This window comes from Schistocerca cancellata, chromosome 4 (assembly GCF_023864275.1).
Source record: "Schistocerca cancellata isolate TAMUIC-IGC-003103 chromosome 4, iqSchCanc2.1, whole genome shotgun sequence".
Classification (NCBI taxonomy): domain Eukaryota; kingdom Metazoa; phylum Arthropoda; class Insecta; order Orthoptera; family Acrididae; genus Schistocerca; species Schistocerca cancellata.
The window spans coordinates 812,546,707-812,572,143 of NC_064629.1; the positions used below are offsets into that span (position 1 = coordinate 812,546,707).

Consider the following 25,437-nt stretch of genomic DNA (forward strand, 5'->3'; position numbering starts at 1 on the left):
CTATTGTCTCACTCAGTGGAAATAACAACATTCCAAAGAGTTTACAATGTTTCTTGACAGATGAATTTCTATTAGTTTCAATTATTATTTCATTAATGAATCCAGAAATAAACATAGTAAACAGTACTAGAATGCGTAGTTAATAATATAAACTTTAAGTGCACGAAATAATTCATAATTTCAAATGTTTCTAAAAAAATAATTTAAACTGTATATTCAGAACTAGTACTTATCAATTATAACATCCAAAATAAAGTAATTCCTTTTCATAAATTTTATGCTTGAAATATAACACACTGTGTATAACATTACATGGCAGTTTTCAAAAAAGCTGCTGAGATAATACTGACCTGTCCAAAATTCAAGAAATATGTCCAAAATTCAAGAAATAATACTGGTATCAACAACTACTGCTGAGGAAAGTTAATGTAAGAGGAGGATGTCCCGTTATATACATCAATCAGGTATTTTGCCAGTGAATATGTTGGAGCTCTGATGTTGCTGACAATGGGAAATAACGGCACTTCATCAACGTGGGCCTTGGGGAGTTCATTAAGTCTTGGCAGTACTGGCCGTTGTGGTGACAAATTCTTCACGACCTCCTCTGGTAACTGATTCCTCGACAAGCACCCTGGTCTTGTTCTCCACCTTCATGGTGAGGTCAGCATTGATCTACCTATAGGAGTCATCATTTAGCATGCTCTGAATCTTCTCAGTGTAGTCCTTGTGGGAGAGATCAATACGAGCAATGCCTTTGTTAGCATAAGATAATTTCAGGGCACACACTCAGGTTCTGAATGGTCGCCCTCTATTTGCTGGTAATGTCTGACATCATAGTCTTAGTTCTCATTAGAGCACAATGAGTTTCACTATATACTTCTTCCACTGCTTGAAGCAGTAGTCACATGGCAACCTGTGCAACTGCACTGACAATGTCCTCAACCAGCGTTAACTTACAGGTTGCTATAAAGTTAAGTCCCCTCTCCAGAACCAAAATGGCATTACTACTCAGCTGCATGTTAGTCAGATTGATGACAGCTTTGCATGGGGCCTCCAGTGATGGTTTGTCAATGAGACATGAAAATTTTGATGTTTGATGTCCTGCAGCCTTCCTATGGGTGGAATCGGCTGCCATCCAGGTAAAACTATAAATCCAGTACCATGTTCAAGAGTTAAAATGATCGGCCAGTTGTAAATGTAATTTAAAAAGTTCCTTGGAGTTGTATTCAAGACTCCGGTGGGTAAAGTGCACCCTCTCACGTACCAATGCAAGGCTGGCTCACTTCTTAATTCTCCTGGCTGCCACAAAATCAATGTGATCTACGACATTAGCAAAGTTCAACACAACATCTCCTCAGAAATGCAAGAGCACTCAGCAAACGGCATCTTCAGTGGTGCAGCTTGTCAAATTTCTTCATGCTGCGGTACATCTCTTTTCCAAAAAGGTATGTGATGCGATTCTTCAGTTATTCCTGGCATATTTGTTGTTCAGAAAGTCCATGGGTGTGGACAAATAGTGCACATAACCAAAGATCGATGCCAAGAACACCAGTGGCACACTGCACTAAAGTACCCCAACAAGTCAGTGCCCACATAGCCTTGTTTGTCAGCGAATCACGCAACTGAACAGGAATGTACCAGGATTTTAGCACAGACATCCAAATACTGGGACAGTGTCATTAGAGAAGCCATCGAAATTCCCACCTTGGAACGTTCTGGCAACCAGGCTGGAGAGAGCAACTATATCCACGCTATCACAGAATGCCAAAATATTGTGCCCACTGGACACTATGGACCATCAGTACAGCCATGGGCAGTTTGATCAACAATTACAGGAGAAACTGAAGAATTAAAGGTACTCTGATTGTTGAGATAATTAGGGATGGCGTCCTTTGATGGTGTGTGAGCAACTTTTTCATGGTGTTCACAACTGATGACAGCCAACCACCTATTTTCTACCCTCTTTCCTCCAATACATCTCCCCGCCCCCAACTCTCCCATTTGCCTAAGGACTACTAGCTCAAAATGCAGAATGACTGAGGTTTTCTGACTGTCTATATGTGCTGCTGTCACATTTCATCCAGTTTAACATCAATAATCAATATCCAAGGTATTCAATGCAAACAGAAGATGGATAACTATACAGTATAGCACCAAACAGATATAAATATATTCACAGCCAATAGTATTAAATCTGTCCTTTGTACATACTTACTTTAGTTCATAAGACATGCTGTTCTATTAACAATTATTGATCTCCAGCAGTTAACTAAAATTGTCAGAACATAGAACAAACTTTAATATCAAATTTTAATAATCAAACATTTAATATTACCTTACTCTTCTGTGACTGAATTTCACTATCTGATCTATCAAGGAGAATGAGGCTTCCTTCTATATGTTTTAATGTTGCTTGAAGTCTAAGACTGAAAGTATAATTTTCAGGTCCTTGCTGAAAATGAAAATAGATGCATGTTGCTGGAATTTACATACAAACGTTCATAAGAGAACATATTAAAAATTAAGACAAGATGCTTTGAAACTTGAAAGTTTTGAAATGCATTCCATTGCAAACAGACAATTAACAACCAGTCTTGACTCACCATTCTCTCATTAGTTTTTCTTCTCTTCCCTCTGTCCTGAGGCAGAAGGAAAGGGAGAGGGAGACAGGAAGAGGGGGGAGAGGGGATGGGAAAGGGAGGGGGAGAAGGGGCTGGGAGGGGGGAGAGGGGATGGGAAAGCGAGGGGCAAGAGGGGGCCGGGAGGGGGAAGAGAGGGCCGGGAAAGGGAAGAGTGGGCCGGGAGGGGGAAGAGTGGGCAGGGAGGGGGAAGAGTGGGCAGGGAGGGGGAAGAGTGGGCAGGGAGGGGGAAGAGTGGGCAGGGAGGGGGAAGAGTGGGCAGGGAGGGGGAAGAGTGGGCAGGGAGGGGGAAGAGAGGGCAGGGAAAGGGAAGAGAGGGCAGGGAGGGGGAAGAGAGGGCAGGGAGGGGGAAGAGAGGGCAGGGAGGGGGAAGAGAGGGCAGGGAGGGGGAAGAGAGGGCAGGGAGGGGGAAGAGAGGGCAGGGAGGGGGAAGAGAGGGCAGGGAGGGGGAAGAGAGGGCAGGGACGGGGAAGAGAGGGCAGGGAGGGGGAAGAGAGGGCAGGGAGGGGGAAGAGAGGGCAGGGAGGGGGAAGAGAGGGCAGGGAGGGGGAAGAGAGGGCAGGGAGTGGGAAGAGAGGGCAGGGAGGGGGAAGAGAGGGCAGGGAGGGGGAAGAGAGGGCAGGGAGGGGGAAGAGAGGGCAGGGAGGGGGAAGAGAGGGCAGGGAGGGGGAAGAGAGGGCAGGGAGGGGGAAGAGAGGGCAGGGAGGGGGAAGAGAGGACAGGGAGGGGGAAGAGAGGACAGGGAGGGGGAAGAGAGGGCAGGGAGGGGGAAGAGAGGGCAGGGAGGGGGAAGAGAGGGCAGGGAGGGGGAAGAGAGGGCAGGGAGGGGGAAGAGAGGGCAGGGAGGGGGAAGAGAGGGCAGGGAGGGGGAAGAGAGGGCAGGGAGGGGGAAGATAGGGCAGGGAGGGGAAAGAGAGGGCGCGGACGGGGGATACAGGGGATGGGGGAAGAGGGCAGAGAGGGGGGATAGAGGGGATGGGGGAAGAGGGCAGGGAAAGGGGTTAGAGGGGATGAGGGAAGAGGGCAGGGAGGGGGATTAGAGGGGAGGGGGGAAGGGAGAGAGTGGAGGGGAGGGGGAAGGGAGGGAGTGGCGGGGAGGGGGAAGGGAGGGAGTGGCGGGGAGGGGGAAGGGAGTGGAGGAGAGGGGGAAGGGAGGGAGTGGAGGGAGTGGAGGAGAGGGGGAAGGGAGGGAGTGGTGGGGAGGGGGGAGGGGGAAGGGAGAGAGTGGAGGGGAGGGGGAAGGGAGAGAGTGGAGGGGAGGCGGAAGGGAGAGGGGAGGGGGAAGGGAGAGAGTGGAGGGGAGGGGGAAGGGAGGGAGTGGCGGGGAGGGGGAAGGGAGAGGGGAGGGGGAAGGGAGAGGGGAGGGGGAAGGGAGAGGGGAGGGGGAAGGGAGAGGGGAGGGGGAGGGAGAGGGGAAGGGAGAGGGGAGGGGGAAGGTAGAGAGGAGGTGGAAAGGGAGAGAGGGGGAGGGAAGGGAAGGGAGAGAGGGGAAGGGAAGGGAGAGAGGGGAAGGGAAGGGAGAGAGAGAGGAGAGAGGGGGAGAGAAGGGAAGGGAGAGAGGGGGTGGGAAGGGAAGGGAGAGAGGGGGAGAGAAGGAAAGGGAGAGAGGGGGAGGGAAGGGAAGGGAGAGAGAGGAGAGAGGGGGAGAGAAGGGAAGGGAGAGAGGGGGAGGGAAGGGAAGGGAGAGAGGGGGAGGGAAGGGAAGGGAGAGAGGGGGAGGGAAGGGAAGGGAGAGAGGGGGAGGGAAGGGAAGGGAGAGAGGGGAGAGGAAATAAGTGAGAGAGTGAGGGGGGGTGAGACGAAGGGAGAGAGGAGTGGGGGAGGGAGAGAGGAGTGGGGGAGGGGGAGAGGAGACGAAGGGAGAGGAGAGTGGGGGAGGGGGAGAGGAGACGAAGGGGGAGAACAGTGGGGGTGGGGGAGAGGAGACGAAGGGAGAGAGTAGTGGGGGAGGGGGACAGGAGACGAAGGGAGAGAGTAGTGGGGGAGGGGGACAGGAGACGAAGGGAGAGAGTAGTGGGGGAGGGGGACAGGAGACGAAGGGAGAGAGTAGTGGGGGAGGGGGACAGGAGACAAAGGGAGAGAGTAGTGGGGTAGGGGGACAGGAGACAAAGGGAGAGAGTAGTGGGGGAGGGGTAGAGCAGACGAAGGGAGAGAGTAGTGGGGGAGGGGTAGAGCAGACGAAGGGAGAGAGTAGTGAGGGAGGGGAAGAGGAGACGAAGGGAGAGAGTAGTGGGGGAGGGGGAGAGGAGACGAAGGGAGAGAGTAGTGGGGGAGGGGGAGAGGAGACGAAGGGAGAGAGTAGTGGGGGAGGGGGAGAGGAGACGAAGGGAGAGAGTAGTGGGGGAGGGGGAGAGGAGACGAAGGGAGAGAGTAGTGGGGGAGGGGGAGAGGAGACGAAGGGAGAGAGTAGTGGGGTAGGGGGAGAGGAGACGAAGGGAGAGAGTAGTGGCGGAGGGGGAGAGGAGACGAAGGGTGAGAGGAGAAAGGGAAGGGGAGAGGAAAGGGGAAGGGGAGAGGAGACGAAGGGAGAGAGGAGAGGGGGGCAAAGGGACAGAGGGGTGGGGGAGGGGGGCAAAGGGACAGAGGGGTGGGGGAGGGGGGCAAAGGGACAGAGGGGTGGGGGAGGGGGGCCAAGGGACAGAGTGGAGGGGGGACGAAGGGACAGAGTGGAGGGGGGACGAAGGGACAGAGTGGAGGGGGGACGAAGGGACAGAGGGGAGGGGGAAGGCGGACGAAGGGACAGAGGGGAGGGGGAGGGCGGACGAAGGGACAGAGGGGAGGGGGAGGGCGGACGAAGGGACAGAAAGGAGGGGGAGGGCGGACGAAGGGACAGAGGGGAGGGGGAGGGCGGACGAAGGGACAGAGGGGAGGGGGAGGGCGGACGAAGGGACAGAGGGGAGGGGGAGGGCGGACGAAGGGACAGAGGGGAGGGGGAGGGCGGACGAAGGGACAGAGGGGAGGGGGAGGGCGGACGAAGGGACAGAGGGGAGGGGGAGGGCGGACGAAGGGACAGAGGGGAGGGTGAGGGCGGACGAAGGGACAGAGGGGAGGGTGAGGGCGGACGAAGGGACAGAGGGGAGCGGGAGGGCGAACGAAGGGACAGAGGGGAGGGGGAGGGCGGACGAAGGGACAGAGGGGAGGGGGAGGGCGGACGAAGGGACAGAGGGGAGGGGGAGGGCGGACGAAGGGACAGAGGGGAGGGGGAGGGCGGACGAAGGGACAGAGGGGAGGGGGAGGGCGGACAAAGGGACAGAGGGGAGGGGGAGGGCGGACAAAGGGACAGAGGGGAGGGGGAGGGCGGACGAAGGGACAGAGGGGAGGGGGAGGGCGGACGAAGGGACAGAGGGGAGGGGGAGGGCGGACGAAGGGACAGAGGGGAGGGGGAGGGCGGACGAAGGGACAGAGGGGAGGGGGATGGCGGACGAAGGGACAGAGGGGAGGGGGAGTGCGGACGAAGGGACAGAGGGGAGGGGGAGGGCGGACGAAGGGACAGAGGGGAGGGGGAGGGCGGACGAAGGGACAGATGGGAGGGGGAGGGCGGACGAAGGGACAGAGGGGAGGGGGAGGGCGGACGAAGGGACAGAGGGGAGGGGGAGGGCGGACGAAGGGACAGAGGGGAGGGGGAGGGCGGACGAAGGGACAGAGGGGAGGGGGAGGGCGGACGAAGGGACAGAGGGGAGGGGGAGGGCGGACGAAGGGACAGAGGGGAGGGGGAGGGCGGACGAAGGGACAGAGGGGAGGGTGAGAGGGGAGGAAGGGACAGAGGTGAGGGTGAGAGGGGAGGAAGGGACAGAGGGGAGGGGGAGGAGGGACGAAGGGAGAGAGGGGAGAGGGGACGAAGGGAGAGAGGGGAGGGGGAGAGGTGACGAAGGGAGAGAGGGGAGGGGGAGAGGGGACGAAGGGAGAGAGGGGAGGGGGAGAGGGGACGAAGGGAGAGAGGGGAGGGGGAGAGGGGGCGAATGGGGAGAGGGGACGAAGGGAGAGAGGGGAGGGGGAGAGGGGACGAAGGGAGAGAGGGGACGAAGGGAGAGAGGGGACGAAGGGAGAGAGGGGAGGGGGAGAGGGGACGAAGGGAGAGAGGGGAGGGGGAGAGGGGACGAAGGGAGAGAGAGGTGGGGAGAGGGGTGGGAGGGAGGGGAGGGGTGGGAGAAAGGGGAAGGAAGAAAGGGGAGGGGAAAAGGGGAAGAGAAGGGAGGGGAGAAGGGGAAAGAGGGGAGGGGAAATAGAGGGGTGGGAGAAGGGGGAGGGGCGGGAGGGAGGTGGGAGCGAAGGAAGGGGGAGGAATGGGGGAGGGTGGGGGGAGGGTAGAGGGAGAGGGTAGAGGGAGAGGGTAGATGGGGAGGGTAGAGGGGGAGGGTAGAGGGGGAGGGTAGAGGGGGAGGGTAGAGGGTGACGGGAGAGGGGGGAGGGGAGATGAGGAGGAAAGAGGAGAGGAGATGAGGAGGAAAGAGGAGGGGAGAGGGGAAGGAGAGATGGGGATGGGTGGTGGGAGGGGGAGAGGGTAGGGGAAAGGAGGAGGGGAGAGGGGTCGGGGAGATGGGGAGGGGTGAGGGGGGAGGTGAGATGGGGAGTGGAGGGGGAGGGGAGAGGGGGTGGGGAGGGGAGAGGGGAGAGGGGGAGGGGAGAGGGGGAGGGGAGGGGAGAGGGGAGATGGGGAGGGGAGATGGGGAGGGGAGGGGAGATGGGGAGGGGAGATGGGGAGGGGAGATGGGGAGGGGAGATGGGGAGGGGAGATGGGGAGGGGAGATGGGGAGGGGTGAGGGGGAGGGGAGATGGGGAGGGGAGAGGGAGGTGAGAGTGGGAGGGGAGAGGGAGGAGAGAGTGGGAGGGGTGAGGGAGGGGAGAGGGAGGTGAGAGTGGGAGGGGTGAGGCGGAGGGGAGAGTGGGAGGGGTGAGGCGGAGGGGAGAGTGGGAGGGGTGAGGCGGAGGGGAGAGTGGGAGGGGTGAGTGGGAGGGGGAGGGGTGTGTGGGAGGGGGAGGGGAGAGTGGGAGGGGAGGGGAGAGTGGGAGGGGGAGGGGAGAGTGGGAGGGGAGGGGAGAGTGTGAGGGGAAGGGAGAGTGTGAGGGGAGGGGAGAGTGTAGGGGAGGGGAGAGTGTAGGGGAGGGGAGAGTGTGAGGGGAGGGGAGAGTGGGAGGGGAGAGTCAGTGGGGGGAGGGGGAGGGGGCAGGCAGTGGGGGAGGGGTCGGGGGAGGGGGCAGGCAGTGGGGGAGGGGTCGGCAGAGGGGGAGAGGGGAGGCAGAGGGGAGAGGGGTGGTGAGTGACGGGGGTGGGAGAGGGGGGAGGGAGAGGCTAGTGAGGGTATGGGATGGAGAGGGTATGGGAGGGTGAGGCTAGTGAGGGTATGGGATGGAGAGGGTATGGGATGGAGAGGGTAGAGAGGGTATGGGATGGAGAGGGTAGAGAGGGTATGGGATGGAGAGGGTAGAGAGGGTATGGGTTGGAGAGGGTAGAGTGGGTATGGGATGGAGAGAGGGTATGGGATGGAGAGAGGGGATGGGAGGAGAGAGGGGATGGGAGGACAGAGGACAGAGGGGAGGACAGAGGACAGAGGGGAGGACAGAGGACAGAAGGGAGGACAGAGGACAGAAGGGAGGACAGAGGACAGCGGGGAGGACAGAGGACACAGGGAGAGGACAGAGGACACAGGGGGAGGACAGAGGACACAGGGGGAGGACAGAGGACACAGGGGGAGGACAGAGGACACAGGGGGAGGACAGAGGACACAGGGGGAGGACAGAGGACACAGGGGGAGGACAGAGGGGAGGACAGAGGACAGAGGGGAGGACAGAGGGGAGGACAGAGGACAGAGGGGAGGACAAAGGAGAGGAGAGAGGACAGAGGGGAGGAGATCTGAAATGTGAAATGATTTGGGTGAAGGTCACGGTTAAAGCAGGCTCAGACATGATAATTGGATGTCTTTATAGGCCCCCTGGCTCTGCAGCTGTTGTGGCTGAGCAGCTGAAGGATAATTTGGAAAATATTTCTAGTAGATTTCCCCACCACGTTATAGTTCTGGGCGGAGATTTTAATTTGCCGGATATAGACTGGGAGACTCAAACGTTCGTAATGGGTGGCAGGGACAAAGAATCCAGTGAAATTTTTTTAAGTGCTTTATCTCAAAACTACCTTGAGCAGTTAAACCGACTCGTGGCGATAACATATTAGACCTTCTGGTGACAAACAGACCCGAGCTATTTGAAACAGTTAACGCAGAACAGGGAATCGGCGATCATAAAGCGGTTACGGCATCGATGATTTCAGCCATAAACAGAAATATTGAAAAAGGTAGGAAGATTTTTCTGTTTAGCAAAAGTGACAAAAAGCAGATTACAGAGTACCTGATGACTGAACACAAAAGTTTTGTCTCAAGTACAGATAGTGTTGAGGATCAGTGGACAAAGTTCAAAACCATCGTACAATATGCATTAGATGAGTATGTGCCAAGCAAGATCGTAAGAGATGGAAAAGAGCCACCGTGGTACAACAACCGAGTTAGAAAACTGCTGTGGAAGCAAAGGGAACTTCACAGCAAACACAAACATAGCCAAAGCCTTGCAGACAAACAAATATTACGTGAAGCGAAATGTAGTGTGAGGAGGGCTATGCGAGAGGCGTTCAATGAATTCGAAAGTAAAGTTCTATGTACTGACTTGGCAGAAAATCCTAAGAAATTCTGGTCTTATGTCAAAGCGGTAGGTGGATCAAAACAAAATGTCCAGACACTCTGTGACCAAAATGGTACAGAAACAGAGGATGACAGACTAAAGGCCGAAATACTAAATGTCTTTTTCCAAAGCTGTTTCACGGAGGAAGACTGCACTGTAGTTCCTTCTCTAGATTGTCCCACAGATGACAAAATGGTAGATATCGAAATAGACGACAGAGGGATAGAGAAACAATTAAAATTGCTCAAAAGAGGGAAGGCCGCTGGACCTGATGGGATACCAGTTCGATTTTACACAGAGTACGCGAAGGAACTTGCCCCCCTTCTTGCAGCGGTGTACCGTAGGTCTCTAGAAGAGCGTAGCGTTCCAAAGGATTGGAAAAGGGCACAGGGCATCCCCGTTTTCAAGAAGGGACGTCGAACAGATTTTGGAACACGTATTATGTTTGAGTATAATGACTTTTCTGGAGACTAGAAATCTACTCTGTAGGAATCAGCATGGGTTTCGAAAAAGACGGTCGTGAGAAACCCAGCTCGCACTATTCGTCCACGAGACTTAGAGGGCCATAGACACGGGTTCCCAGGTAGATGCCGTGTTTCTTGACTTCCGCAAGGCGTTCGATCAGTTCCCCACAGTCGTTTAATGAACAAAGTAAGAGCATATGGACTATCAGACCAATTGTGTGACTGGATTGAGGAGTTCCAAGATAACAGAACGCAGCATGTCATTCTCAATGGAGAGAAGACTTCCGAAGTAAGTGTGATTTCAGGTGTGGCACAGGGAAGTGTCATGGGACCGTTGCTGTTCACAATATACATAAATGACCTGGTGGATGACATTGGAAGTTCACTGAGGCTTTTTGCAGATGATGCTGTGGTGTATCGAGAGGTTGTAACAATGGAAAATTGTACTGAAATTCAGGAGGATCTGCAGCGAATTGACGCATGGTGCAGGGAATGGCAATTGAATCTCAATGTAGACAAGTATAATGTGCTGCGAATACATAGATAGATAGATCCCTTATCATTTAGCTACAAAACATCAGGTCAGCAACTGGAAGCAGATAAATCCATAAATTATCTAGGAGTACGCATTAGGAGTGATTTAAAATGGAATGATCATATAAAGTTGATCGTCGGTAAAGCAGATGCCAGACTGAGATTCATTGGAAGAATCCTAAGGAAATGCAATCCGAAAACAAAGGAAGTAGGTTACAGTACACTCGTTCGCCCACTGCTTGAATACTGCTCAGCGGTACATACCAGATAGGGTTGATAGAAGAGAGAGAGAAGATCCAAAGGAGAGCAGCGCACTTCGTTACAGGATCATTTAGTAATCGCGAAAGCGTTACGGAGATGATAGATAAACTCCAGTGGAAGACTCTACAGGAGAGACGCTCAGTAGCTCGGTACGGGCTTTTGTTAAAGTTTTGAGAACATACCTTCACCGAAGAGTCCAGCAGTATATTGCTCCCTCCTACGTATATCTCGCAAAGAGACCATGAGGATAAAATCAGAGAGATTAGAGCCCACACGGAAGCATACAGACAATCCTTCTTTCCACGAACAATAGAAGACTGGAATAGAAGGGAGAACCGATAGAGGTACTAAGGGTACCCTCCGCCACACACCGTCGGGTGGCTTGCGGAGTATGGATGTAGATGTAGATGTAGATGCAGATGGGAGAGGGCAGTGGGGAGTGGAGAGAGAGTGGGGAGGGGAGGGATAGAGTGGATGGCAGGGACAGAGGGCGGTGAGATGGGGTTGGGAGAGGGGGGACTAGAGGGAGAGAGAGGAGAGGATCGACAGAGGGGAGGGAAGGGAGGGAGAGAGGGGATGGGAGGGAGAGATGGGATGGATGGGAGAGAGGGGGAAGGTGAGAGGAAAGGAGAGGGGAGGGAGAGAGGGCAGAGCAGGGGCGGGTGGAGGGCTTGTGGAGGGTGAGAGTAGGTGAGGGGGAGGCGGGGCAGCGGCCAGGAGGCGGGGCAGCGGCTAGGAGGCGGGGCAGAGGCCAGGAGGCGGGGCAGCGGCCAGGAGGCGGGGCAGCGGCCAGGAGGCGGGGCAGCGGCCAGGAGGCGGGGCAGCGGCCAGGAGGCGGGACAGCGGCCAGGAGGCGGGGCAGCGGCCAGGAGGCGGGGCAGCGGCCAGGAGGCGGGGCAGCGGCCAGGAGGCGGGACAGCGGCCAGGAGGCGGGGCAGCGGCCAGGAGGCGGGGCAGCGGCCAGGAGGCGGGACAGCGGCCAGGAGGCGGGACAGCGGCCAGGAGGCGGGAGGGGGAGAGGGAGTGTGGGAGGGGGAGAGGGAGTGTGGGAGGGGGAGAGGGAGGGAGGGAGGGAGAGAGGGAGTGTGGGAGGGGGAGAAGGAGAGAGGGAGTGTGGGAGGGGGACAGGGAGAGAGGGAGTGTGGGAGAGGGAGAGGGAGGGAGACTAAAAAACCTCACTTAGTGACTAAGAATTTATAGAGCATGTCTGATTCAGAATTAGATCACATCATTTACCAACCTCCTGTTCTACAATTTGCAATATATAAGCAGTTCAGGAATGGCAACTTTTCTTCAACACATTTTTAACAACACTGCATACCTTTCTAATGTGAAAGCCAAAGGTTTACATATAATCAAATGCGAAATGTTCTGAATAAACTGAAAACATACCAGGTCAGCAGTGAAGAAGACAAACACAGCATACATGTAGTATTCAAACAATTGAATCATTCCTGCAATGACGTCACTTGCAATACGTCGAAGAAGCTGACTCATTTGCAGATATTTTCCACAGTAACGCAGAACTGTTAATGTTGTAGTTGTGAGTACAGGGACTTTAAGAAAATCATGTTGCACCTGTTTCCTTACAAATGGTTTTGGATTTCTGCAAATGAAATAAAAATACAGACTCTTCAATACATATACGAAAGGGTGCTACATGAATCATAGTCAAGAACGAATCACATTTTCACTGAACATAAACTTTTAGGAGCAACAACTACAGCTGTTAATAAAGCAAGCACATTTATACAATACTGAAAACTTCTGGGCGCAATACCTACAATGGAAGAGGCAAATTTAAACTCTCACCATATGGCTGAGGCAGTGAGCAGCAGACAAGCACACCAACAATACTGAACTGTTAAATAAGGTTGTGCACAAGCACGCACGCGCACACACATGCACGCACGCACACACATGCACGCACGCACGCACATGCACGCACGCACGCGCACACACACACACACACACACACACACACACACACACACACACACACACACACACACACACACACACACACAGCTACCACAATCATGAGTGATTAACTTTATTCTTTTTATTGATTATCTGTAATAAAGCAGTATTCTGGGGTCTGGAACTGGAGTAGAGTCAAAATAAAATCTGTAAAATACCAGGTGTAGAAGTATGAAACCGGACATTGGTTGCAATAATTACACGACTGTTGTCAAAACTGATAAACAATATTTTATTCAAAATAATCTTTATTGCTATTTATAAATATCTCCTACCTTTCCGGCAGGCTATGGATGCCACACCAAAGAAACAGTTCTTTTGAAGTGAACCAGCCAGCTAGCTATTTTCATACATTTTCATGTGAATTTAAGAGTTGTTCAGCAAGAGCACGTCCCACTGATGCAAATAGATGATAATCAGATGGAGCCAAGTTTGGAGAATAAGCCGCATACTCTAGTATTTCCCAATTGAACACCTCGATCGTTCCCCTAACCCGTTTTGCTTCTTGTGATGGGGTGTTATCATGGAGCAATATGATTTTGTGTAGCCTTTTTCCATATTTCGGTCGTTTTTCACATGATGCTCAATTAAAATCAATCATTGCTGTTGGTAGTGATCAGTGTTAACGGTTTCACCAGGTTTTGGCAGCTCATAACAGATGCCACTCTTCTGATCCCACCAAACACACTGCATTGTCTTCTTTCCAAAGCAATTTGGCCTTGCAGTGGATGTCGATGGTTTGTCTGGATTCACCCATGATTTACAATGCTTAGGATCCATTTTTCATCACCTGTCATTATTCGATGGAGAAATGACTTTCTTTTGTATCTGGGAAGCAGCATCTCACCAGTGGTCTTTCAATTTGCTTGCTGTCTTTCATTCAGCTCATGCAGAACCCATTTTCCCACTTTCTGCACCTGTCCCATAGCTTTCAACTTAAGATAAATGGCTTTCTGTATCACATTCAATTGTTTGATAAGTTTCTGTCGATTTTATCATTTTCATCCAAGAAGGCCTGCAATTTGCTGTCTTCGAACTTTTTCGGTGGTTTCCCACGCTCATCGTTTCTCACGTCAAAATCATTGCTTTTGAATTTTTTGAACCGCTCGAAACACCATGTTTTCCCAAGAGCATGTTTGCCAAAAGCTTCGACAAGCATTCAATGTGATTCTGCAGCAGTTTTCTTCAAATGATAGAAAACCAATGCTGTCCACAAATCGTAGTTCGTAGGCATATAACTCGACATGTTTACAGGTTTCAAACAGATACCGATGTATGGTGGAACTTGGGTTACTGTGTGTTGACATTTGTCGTCAGTCGTTACAGGAAGCAGATGGCTCTGAAGATGTGGTTTCATGGGCTGTACACTGACGGCTAGCACCATCTACAGGGAAATTCCGGTTTCATACTTCTACATGTTGTAAATAAAAATTAGAATGGAAACTGTGATTACTAAAATACAGACAAAAGAAAAATTTTATTCTCCTTCTTGGCATGCAGCTACAGAATTACTACGCAAGGAAACAATTTATCAAACTGGCACTGTGATGGCTTTGACATCAATAAAACATAATATTCAGTAACATGAGTCAAATATCAACTTTACCTACAGATCAATTTTGCTTATATGGGTTTTTAAATTAGATGGATTTTTTGGGGTTCATTTAAATGGATAAACTGGAAGACCATTCAGCCATACAATTCCTCACTTTGGATTGTTTAGCCAACAATGGTAATTCAGTGACCTAAAAGGGATAAATATCAAAAGATGTGTGCACTGATGGTGTAAAAAAAAGTCTTTTACTGCACTCGTATGATCACACAAGTAAACATTAATTAATTTAAGAGGTAAATGATGGGACTTTTGTAGACCTTTTATGACTGGGTATGTAAAATCACCATGTTCCTTGACTCAAGGACACAAATTTAATGAATTTTTTCAATTTAACTGAAGTGTAGTTGGGTTGGTTGTACAATTGTCAAGTTTTGACGATCTGAACAGTTAGAAGTGGTAACAATATCTGTCAACAAGGCAAAACACATGGTATAAGTAACTGAACAGGAACATTAATGAGGAGACAGATTTACGCCAGGTAAAGATGGGTTGTGAGGAGGTACCATATAACGGAAAGAGAACCCTCAATTTGTGAAGTTCAACACAGCAACATTGTACCCGTAGTTCTAACACAAGAAGCTGTGTAGTGGTTATACATAAATTAGTATACACAGTAATTCACCTATGCTTCATCTCATATGTTTTGAGAACCATTTACAATACTGTAATCCCATTTTCACCCATGTGAATTGTGAAAAAGTCCTCAATAAAAGAAGTATAGTCTCTGTTTTCATAGCTATATTAATTACAGAGATATTGGTATCAACATTCCTTTTTTCAAATGGAATTTCAGCAGCTATTATCGTGTTTCTAAAAGAGACAAATTCAACAGTGTTTTACTCTTCTGAATCTGGTTACTGGTTTCGAACCTTAAGATTTATACATTTTTAATTTGTAACTGAATGCTGTCTTATGCAAAAGTTTGTGGTTTCATACAAAAATAAGAAAATATATCACACTGGATAAGGATGAAACTGCCGCACCACTGAGATCTGGCACAAAAGGGGTACACAGGAAAATGTTGCTTTTATTCTATTTGTCATTTAGGTGTACAGAGTGCTGTTTAGTTTGAAAAAAAGACACGTCTTTCACAAACCAAGACACGAAACATGAAAAGAATAGTTCAGTTGTATACACAAAGGCATCCTGATAGACAGTGGCTAATAAGAATGACAATTCAGCACATATGTACAAAATTGTTATTGGAAGGGGACTGGAGTTCTGTGCAGAGAGTAAAGAGCAGCCTGTACTGTGTGGAGCAAACAAAATGTATGTTCTGCCAGCTGCTGCATATAATCCACAGTCCACAGCTCGTGGTCGTGCGGTAGCATTCTCGCTTCCCACGCCCGGGTTCGATTCCCGGTGGGGTCAGGGATTTTCTCTGCCTCGTGATGACTCGGTGTTGTGTGATGTCCTTAGGTTTAAGTAGTTCTAAGTTCTAGGGGACTGATGACCATAGATGTTTAGTCCCATAGTGCTCAGAGCCATTATAATCCACATGTAAATTCCAGAGAATCTGTGAACGTATCTAGAGGAAGTCAAATCACCATCGTACACATTTTTAATGCAAACAGGTTTCATTCATTTCATGTCATTTCATCAGCAGATTAAGCAGTGGGATGGTAGGAGATGCAAAGAATTCTATCACTTGACTCCAATGCGATGCCTGGATAATAGTTTCTTTCTTCTAAGTGTTCTCTTTAACAATGAAGATACCATTACAAATCATGAAAATCTGAATGTAAGAAATATGTATTATTGGGCTGCTGAGAATTCATACCGGTTGATGCAGGCTGAACATAAGAGGTAGTAGAATGTGAATGTTTGGTATGGGACTATTGGAGACTAGGTCATTGGTCCTTACTGTTGTGTCTAGACAAGACAGCCTAGACACAATGAGAGGAAGCCGAAAGGCATGCGCTCAAACTCACGCAGGCCAGCGTGAGGTCTGAAACAGGATACGTAATGAATGCTATAAAGAAAAGTACGTAAGCTTCTGGAACACTTAACTTTAATCCACATTTGTAGAACATCGCTCTTGATGATACATTAATAGAATCTCAATATCAATGGAATACGGCGCCTTGCTAGGTCGTAGCAAAAGTAGCTGAAGGCTATGCTAACCATCATCTCGGCAAATGAGAGCGTAGTTGTCAGTGAACCGTTCCTTGCAAAGTCGGCTGTACAACTGGGGCGAGTGTTAGTACGTCTCTCTAGACCTGCCGTGTGGTGGCGCTCGGTCTGCAATCACGGACAGTGGCGACACGCGGGTCCGTCGTATACTAGCGGACCGCGGCCGATTTAAAAGCTACCACCTAGCAAGTGTGGTGTCTGGCGGTGACACCACACTTACTTTATTGAAGAAACCTTAATGGGTGACACAATTCCTTACTGGAGTGCTACTAGCTCTTCTAGAAGAAGTACCATCTGAAATATGTACATTTATGTGGTAGCAGTATGATGGGTGTCCAGTTCACTACTTGCTTGTAGCTAGGAAAGGACTCTGTCAGCTTTTTAACAGTTGCTGGACAGACATGAAGGTGTTATCAGTTGGCCTGAACATTCACCCGATCTGAGGTCAATGGACTTCTCTCTCTAGGGTAATGTCAAAGATAAAGTCTATGCACAAGTTCAGACAACCCAAGACTATTTAAAACATCACATTGTTGCAGCACATGCAATGATATTGTTACAAAGAAGAAGGTGTAATTAGATGAATGACAAATACCAACTTCAATTAACAAAGGTTTATTCAGCACTTGCACATACAGGAGCGTGGAGTGAACTGCCTCTGGCCAGAGCACATACAGTATACAGGGTGTTACAAAAAGGTACGGCCAAACTTTCAGGAAACATTCCTCACACACAAATAAAGAAAATATGTTATGTGGACATGTGTCCGGATACACTTAATTTCCATATTAGAGCTCATTTTAGTTTCGTCAGTATGTACTGTACTTCCTCGACTCACCGCCAGTTGGCCCAATTGAAGGAAGGTAATGTTGACTTCGGTGCTTGTGTTGATATGCGACTCATTGCTCTACAGTACTAGCATCAAGCACATCAGTATGTAGTGTCAACAGGTTAGTGTTCATCACAAACGTGGTTTTCAGTTAGTGCAATGTTAACAAATGCGGAGTTGGCAGATGCCCATTTGATGTATGGATTAGCACGGTGCAATAGCCGTGGCGCAGTACGTTTGTATCGAGACAGATTTCCAGAACGAAGGTGTCCCGACAGGAAGACGTTCGAAGCAATTGATCGGCGTCTTAGGGAGCACGGAACATTCCAGCCTATGACTCGCGACTGGGGAAGACCTAGAGCGACGAGGACACCTGCAATGGACGAGGCAATTCTTCGTGCAGTTGACAATAACCCTAATGTCAGCGTCAGAGAAGTTGCTGCTGTACAAGGTAACACTGACCACGTCACTGTATGGAGGGCGCTACGGGAGAACCAGTTGTTTCCGTACCGTGTACAGCGTGTGCAGGTACTATCAGCAGCTGATTGGCCTCCACGGGTACACTTCTGCGAATGGTTCATCCAACAATGTGTCAATTCTCATTTCAGTGCAGATGTTCTCTTTACAGATGAGGCTTCATTCCAACGTGATCAAATTGTAAATTTTCACAATCAACATGTGTGGGCTGACGAGAATCCGCATGCAATTGTGCAATCACGTCATCAACACAGATTTTCTGTGAACGTTTGGGCAGGCATTGTTGGTGATGTTTTGATTAGGCCCCACGTTCTTCCACCTACGCTCAATGGAACACGTTATCATGATTTCATACTGGATAGTCTACCTGTGCTGCTAGAACATGTGCCTTTACAAGTACGACAAAACATGTGGTTCATGCACGATGGAGCTCCTGCACATTTCAGACGAAGTGTTCGTATGCTTCTGAACAACAGATTCGGTGACCGATGGATTGGTAGAGGCGGACCAATTCCATGGCCTCCACCCTCTCCTGACCTCAACCCTCTTGACTTTCATTTATGGGGGCATTTGAAAGCTCTTGTATACGCAACCCCGGTACCAAATGTAGAGACTCTTCGTGCTCATATTGTGGACGGCTGTGATACAATACGCCATTCTCCAGGGCTGCATCAGCGCATCAGGGATTCCATGCGACGGGGGGTGGATGCATGTATCCTCGCTAACGGATGACATTTTGAACATTTCCTGTAACAAAGTGTTTGAAGTCACGCTGGTACGTTCTGTTGCTGCGTGTTTCCATTCCATGGTTAATGTGATTTGAAGAGAAGTAATAAAATGAGCTCTAACATGCAAAGTAAGCGTTTCCGGACACATGTCCATACAACATATTTTCTTTTTTTGTGTATGAGGAATTTTTCCTGAAAGTTTGGCCGTACCTTTTTGTAGCACCCTGTATATACAGCAACAGAACATTCCAGTACAATGATTCTTGACAAGTGTGGATATTTCTACAATGTACTCGAAAAGAATACAGACATTAAAATTGTACAGTCCAGGTGAGTTTTGAGCTCACGGCCCTCCATGCAACAGTTTAGTATCATAACCATTACACCACGGTGCTACTCAGCTTCTTCTGCGACATTGCTCCCTCCTTAAGCGAACAGCGTCTCGGTGTTACGTCGTCCTAGTCTGGGAACGAATCATCTATCCTGGATACTTCGCCTCCTGACAGACAACTGTCTTACAACCTTATAAGGTCAAAAGTTGTGCCTGAGGAGCTTCTCAGAGAGACCAACCTTCCGAACAGGAGTGAAGATCAAGACGAGGTCACCAGGCTGGTAGACAACAGGGCGGTGGCTTGTGTCATACCTTCGGCGATTGTTTTCTTGAGCCTGGAGCGTGCGGAGTCAAGCTAACTGCTGAGCTTCTTCAGCTCTGGTTAACATCTGGCCAATGTAGTCATTGTCCACGTCATCAGAATGTAACGGAAACACAGTGTCCACCGTCGTAGTCGCCTCACACCCATGCACCAGGAAAAATGGCATAAATCCTGTGGTGTCTTGTTTGGCGGTGTTGTAGGCAAACGTCATCCCATATGCTCTGCTCAACAATGATGAACATTGATAGCATGTCGGCCAAGGTCTTATTAAGGCGTTCAGAAGCCCGCTAGTTTGCAGATGGTAGGCAGTCATCGTGTGATGAGTAATGTTGCACCGACAGTTTATCTCTGTCACTCAATCCGCAGCTAATCATCTTGGGGCACCGTGTTTTAATACAATGTCTTCCACGATGAATTTGGCTACCTCGAATGCTTCGGCTGTTTTCATGGCTTTTGTAATGGCATAGTGTGTCAAGATAATCAGTGCAAACAATAATCCATCTATTGCCACTAGCAGATGTTGGAGATCGTCTGAGGAGGTCCATCCCAATACGCTAGAAAGGCATTTCGACTGGTGGAATTGGTATGAGTCAGCCAGGTGGTTTCTGAGGAACTGCCTTTTTCCTCTGGCACTCTCGACAGTGCGACATATAGTGATGGACACTCCTAAATACCCATTTCTGTAGAACATCTAAGTGCATGAGTTTAGGAATCACTGGTAGCCACCTCTTTCCAAAAGGATCAAAGTTTTTCTTGCAAAGTAATCCATTAACTACCTTAAATTGTCCTTTCACAGCCTCTGACCGATTTAAGGCAAGCATAATTTGAGATATCTTGGCATCCTTCTTCTGCTCAGCAGAGAAATCCTTCAACAGTTGCTGGTGCATTACACAAACCAAACGGCATCACCTTAAACTCATACAGGCCCTCACGGGTGATGAATGCACTTTTCTCACGATCAGTCTCCTCTACTTTGATTTGCCGATATCATCGTCAATTCGTGGAAGGGGATAAATGTCCTTTTTAGTTATCTTATTAAGCTTCCTGTAATCAACAAAAAAGTGCCAACTGCCATCCTTCTTCCTGACAAGGACCACTGGTGATGACCATAAGCTCTGCGAAGGCTGAATGATGTCATTCTTCATCATTTTCCCTACCTCGTCGTGAATTATTCGACGTTCCATTGCTGACACATGGTATGCTCTCTCGCTTATTGATTGATGGTCTCCAGTGCTAATCTGGTGCTTCATCGTTGATTTGTCTAATTTGCTCTTCAACTTTGGATTGAAGCATACAGAGAACTCTTGAAGAATGGAAAGTAGTTTCTTCTGTTGTTTCTTAGTGAGATCTGGTGATAGTCGAGTTAGAAGATCTTGTCTTGTGGTGGTAGCATTAATTTCGCCCACAGACTCAGCATGGGAGGTTTCTATGGTGCTCAGCTGATCTTCAGTTAATGGCTCAGCACTTGCTACGCACATGCGTCTTGGAAGGATCTGCGGTTCTCGGCGACAGTTAACTATCCACAATTCACTGACTCCGTTCTTAAATGAGACGACAGAGGCTGGGATGACCAAGTTATTCTTCAGTGATATGCTTCTCTCACATTCCACTACAAGATCCATGGGTTGATGCATGGCATGACATGTGACAGTTACCTTTATAGTGCTGACTGCAGGAATGATCACTTCATCCAGAAAACATAGTCTCCACACACTCGGATGCACATCTTCCTGTCCATAGTATCTCATCCCGTCTAGCATAATCTTCGAGTGACCACACACTAATTGCCTGAGAAGCTTTCAAAAAGTCCCATCCTAGACACGACGTCCTGACTACACTCTTGTTATATGACGAATTCTAAGGGCTATGTATGGCCACTTATACCCACACTAATGGAACCTCTTCCTGTAGGTTTCACAATTTCCCATTAGCCACCTTCAGCAGAGATGTTTTGTTGTCGACGAATATGGTTTTCTGCAACTGGCGACAGTACTTCTCCGAAATGACTGAATATGATGCTCCAGAGTCCACAAGAGCTTGGGCTGGTCTACCATCCATGAGGATATCGACATAGTTTCCTATCATTTTTGTAGTGATCGACGGCAGAGGATTTTTCTCTTTGGCAGCCTCACCTCCAAGGAAGGTTGCATCCTTTACTTTTCCAGGTTGCGGCGGTTAGGTGATCGGCTGGAGCTTCTGAACAGCAATGCAGATCTTGATCGGCATGTTTGGGAGCGTCCTCTCCAGCAGCTAGCTTGCAGCGATGGTGGCCTACATCATCCTGCACCCACATCATCTTGTTAATCTACATCGTCCCAGAGTTGGCGTCGACTAAGATCGGTCTGCTGTCTGCTGGCGCGGGCGTTATCAAATATCCACCGCCTTTCTCAACAATAGCACACCACATGTCCTGGTCGTCCACAGTGGAAACATACTGGTTGGTTATCCTGAGTCCTCCAGATGTCAGTCTTCCTTGGTGCCCAAACAGGTTCCTCATGTGGCACTGTACGAACGTAACTCTGCCTGGCTCTCGATTTTTTCACCATTTTAAAGGGAAATGAAGGACGAGAGATTGGGTTCAATATCTGTTCCACTTCCTCCCTTATGACCTCTTTAAGCATCTTGGTTTTTTGCTCGTTGTGCAATCCTAGTGCCTTCTGAACTTCCTCTCTCACTATCTGATGAAGAACACTTGTGAAATCAGTTGCTTCCTCCATCACAGACATCAATATGACATTTGGAAGCCGTTCAAACTTCTTGCGTGCAATTCTTTTTTCATGCATTGTCTCGATATACTGGCACCATTTTATGAAGTCATCTGCTGTCGAAACCTCTTTCAGGAGTAGGGCTTGATACATGTCCTCAGCAACACCCTTCATGAGATGTGCAACCTTATCTTCCTCCTTCATTCTAGGATCCACTATTTTACACAGCTCCAAAACATCTTGAATGTATGATGCTGTAGTTTCTCCTGGATGCTGTGCCCTGCACTTTAATTTATCTTCAGCCTTGCACTTCTCTCATTGTGTGCACCGAAATACTTGCGCAGTTCCGCCTGGAATACTTCCCAGCTTGTGAACTTCTCGTTGTTCTCATACCACTGCTTGGCAGTGCCCTCCAAACAGAAAAATATGTTAGCCAAACTCATGGTGTCATCCCGTTTGTTAAATTTGGCTATACGCTCATATACCTTCAGCCACTTGTTTGGATCTTGGCCATTGTCAGCAGAGAACCGACAAGAATGTCTCATGTGGTGGCACACAGTTTCTGTCATCGCAAAGTCCTCCTCTTCTTCTGTCTCCGGTACACTGTGATCTGCTGAACATGGCTCGAGCTCGAGTTTCTCGCCACATAAATGGCAGCTCTGTCGTGGCCTGATTGGAGCCACTTTGTCGTCGATAATGTGCCCTATCACAAGTTCCAATACCCAGCGTCTCCACCAGAATAATGTAACGTACAAGAAGGTGTAATTAGATGAATGACAAACACTAACTTCACTTAACGAAGGTTTATTCAGCACTTGCACATACAAGAGCATGGAGTGAACTGCCTCCGGCCAGAACACATACAATACTGGTACATATACAGCTACAGAAGATTCCAGTGCAATTATTCTTGACAATTGTGGATACTTCTAGAATGTACTTGAACCGAACATAGAAATTAAAATTGTACAGTCCACGTGAGTTTTGAACTCATGACCCTCCATGCAACAGCTTAGTATCATAACCACTACAGCATGGTGCTACTCAGCTTCTTCTGCGACAATACTGAAGGAATCTCTACAATCTATCAAGAAATCCCTATACCAGTAACTGCAAATATGTATTGCAGTAGATTGTGGGCATTCCAAACCCCTGATGACATAAATGGAATTTTAAGAAATTGTTTATCATCACATCCTATTCTGTTTTCCGTTTTGTTGATTTTGCTGATGTAATTTTGCAATGCAAGTGTGCATCCTGACATTAAACTCATGACACAAAGTTATTATTTAACAACATCAATTCCCTGTTCCACAAATGAATTCATTGTTTTGATGCACCTTTCTTTGATGACTCTGGTAGAAAAAAGAGCAGACCTGTTATCATAGAAAACTGGTGAATCATATTAGATCATTTGCCTTCCAGTTGGCTTGTCACTCCAACCACAGGTCACCAAGTGTGATTAGTAGCAGTTTACACTTCTGTGAATAGACTTGCTTAGTTGCATCAAGATGGAGCACCTCATCAGCATGACATTAACTTCCACATAAGGCAGGAATCAGTTTCATGTTCAAAACAGATAACTCACTAATTAGATTTTGACATATTAAACACAACTGAATCTGTCTCTTTTAAAACTACAATACGAACAGCAGAAATCCCTACAGTACCATTTGAAAAGTGAAGTAAGTACTAATGATAATAATAATAATAATAATAATAATAATAATAATAATAATAATAATAATAAAATGGCCTGGTGAAAGTATTTCAATTGGATGCCACTTTGGTGACAATCGCATCCCTAACCTGCCCCAGTTTTCCAACTTGGAAAATGGGACTTACAGTTTAACATGGAATCCAATTGCCTACAATAGGCCCCATGTTACATCATGGGAAAAAAAGGCAGAGGCCTACAACAAATATGGGATTATGTATTCCCGACTAGGGCTATGGTCAGTGGAGAACCATCCATTGGTACTTTTGTTATTCTATATCAAGTAAGGGATTCATTAAAAAAAAAAAAAAAAAAAAAAAAAAAAAAAAAAAAAAAAAAAAAAAAAAAAAAAAGGACAAGACATCTTTCTGATGTTTCTTTAGACTTGGGATACAAGATGACTTTCAGTTTAACTAAAAATACATATTTCACTCCCATCCTCTTTACCTATTTTTCTGAATGAATAAACTTGCTGTTCCAAAAGCCTCAACAGGAAAATAAAGTATAGTGACATTACTGTAATTAATATCACAAACTGGCAGTAAGGTCAATTATTAGATGATTACCTCAAGTTAGCATGGTTTGGTCACTGTGTGTCAGACTATAAACTTAAATGTCCAACATTCACTTGTCTGTTAGCCATAGGATATTTCTGGCTCTTTATATGACTTATCTCTGGCAAAGATTTGTTTATGAGAAAAATTCAAATTCCATTAACACTGAACTACAGGTCAGTGTGAGGTGTGTATCAGTTTTTTAAGACGCCAAATGCATGTCACCTCCAACAGGACTATCTATGGTTACCTACAGTTGAGATAGAAGTGCCTTTTGTATGGCCAATAGCTTTAATTTATAACGGTGTGAGAAAGAATGCTGGGTTAGAGTTGCATCCCTAAGTCAGCTGAGTCTGAGAAGCTACAGACCACAATCAAGATGCAATGCTAATCATTAAAGGATGACATGCATTTGCTGGTGGGGGAAAAAGTGAAATACTGCCACAATTCTGTACAACAGCAGCACAATAAGAAGATAATTTTAAAATGGAGTTTGCTATTATCTTTTTGTGCAGTTTGAAGTGAGTACCAGCATGCATGCGATACATATGGAAATGGAGGAACCATTTCACAAAATATCAGTCAGAGGTTTAAAATTAGCTCTCACTCAACAAGTGTAATCCACTGTTTTTTATTAAGATTTCACTGTTGGCCCTTCCTTTTCACACATGGGCAATGGAAAGATAAGACAAATTCTGATATATTAATTAGTTAACAATTTCCTCACACATTGGGACATGGCAATACTGTTACAAGGTAAAAAATGTGTTCTGAGTATTTCCAACCATTCAAGTATTTCATATTATACACTGAGGTGACAAAAGTCATGGGATATTGATATGCATATAAACAGATGGCAATAGTATTGTGTTCACAAGGTGTAAAAGGGTGTAAAAAGGTAGTGCATTTGCTGAGCTGTCATTTGTACACAAGTGATTCATGTGAAAAGGTTTACAATGAGATTATGGCCACACGACAGGAATTAACAAACTTTGAATGTGGAATGGTAGTTGGAGCTAGATGCATGAGACATTGTATTTCAGAAATCATTGGGGAGTTCAATATTCAGAGATCCTCAGTGTCAAGAGTGTGCCAAAAATACTACATCTCAAGCCTTATCTCTCACCACGGACAATACAGTGGCCAATGTTCTTCACTTAACAACCAAGAACAGTGACATTCATGTAAAGTTGTAAATGCTAACATACAAGCAACATTGTGTGAAGTAACTGGAGAATATGGGTTATGGCAGCAGATGACACATGCACGTGCCTTTGCTAACAGCACAACATTGCATGCAGTGCCTATCCTGCACCCATCATCATATCAGTTGGACCCTAGATGTCTGGAAAACCATAGCCTGGTCAGATTCCTGATTTCAGTTGATAAGAGTTGATGGTAGGGTTTGAGTGTGGCACAGACCCCCTGAAGCCATGGACCCAGGTTGTCAACAAGGCACTGTGCAAGCTGGTGGTGGCTCCA

At 48.2% G+C, this 25,437-nt stretch overlaps 1 protein-coding gene across 4 annotated transcripts in view; it reads right to left on the reverse strand.

Annotated features, from left to right (window-relative positions):
- The window catches only part of LOC126184795 (syndetin), a 169,720-nt gene that overhangs the window by 61,733 nt on the left and 82,550 nt on the right, over positions 1-25,437 (reverse strand). For all 4 annotated transcript variants that reach the window (XM_049927374.1, XM_049927375.1, XM_049927377.1 and 1 more), the window contains 2 exons: positions 11,957-12,170; positions 2,336-2,452 (listed from right to left, as the gene is read on the reverse strand). In XM_049927374.1, the coding sequence (XP_049783331.1) occupies positions 2,336-2,452; positions 11,957-12,170 (331 nt within the window). The remainder of the gene's footprint in view (positions 1-2,335; positions 2,453-11,956; positions 12,171-25,437) is intronic.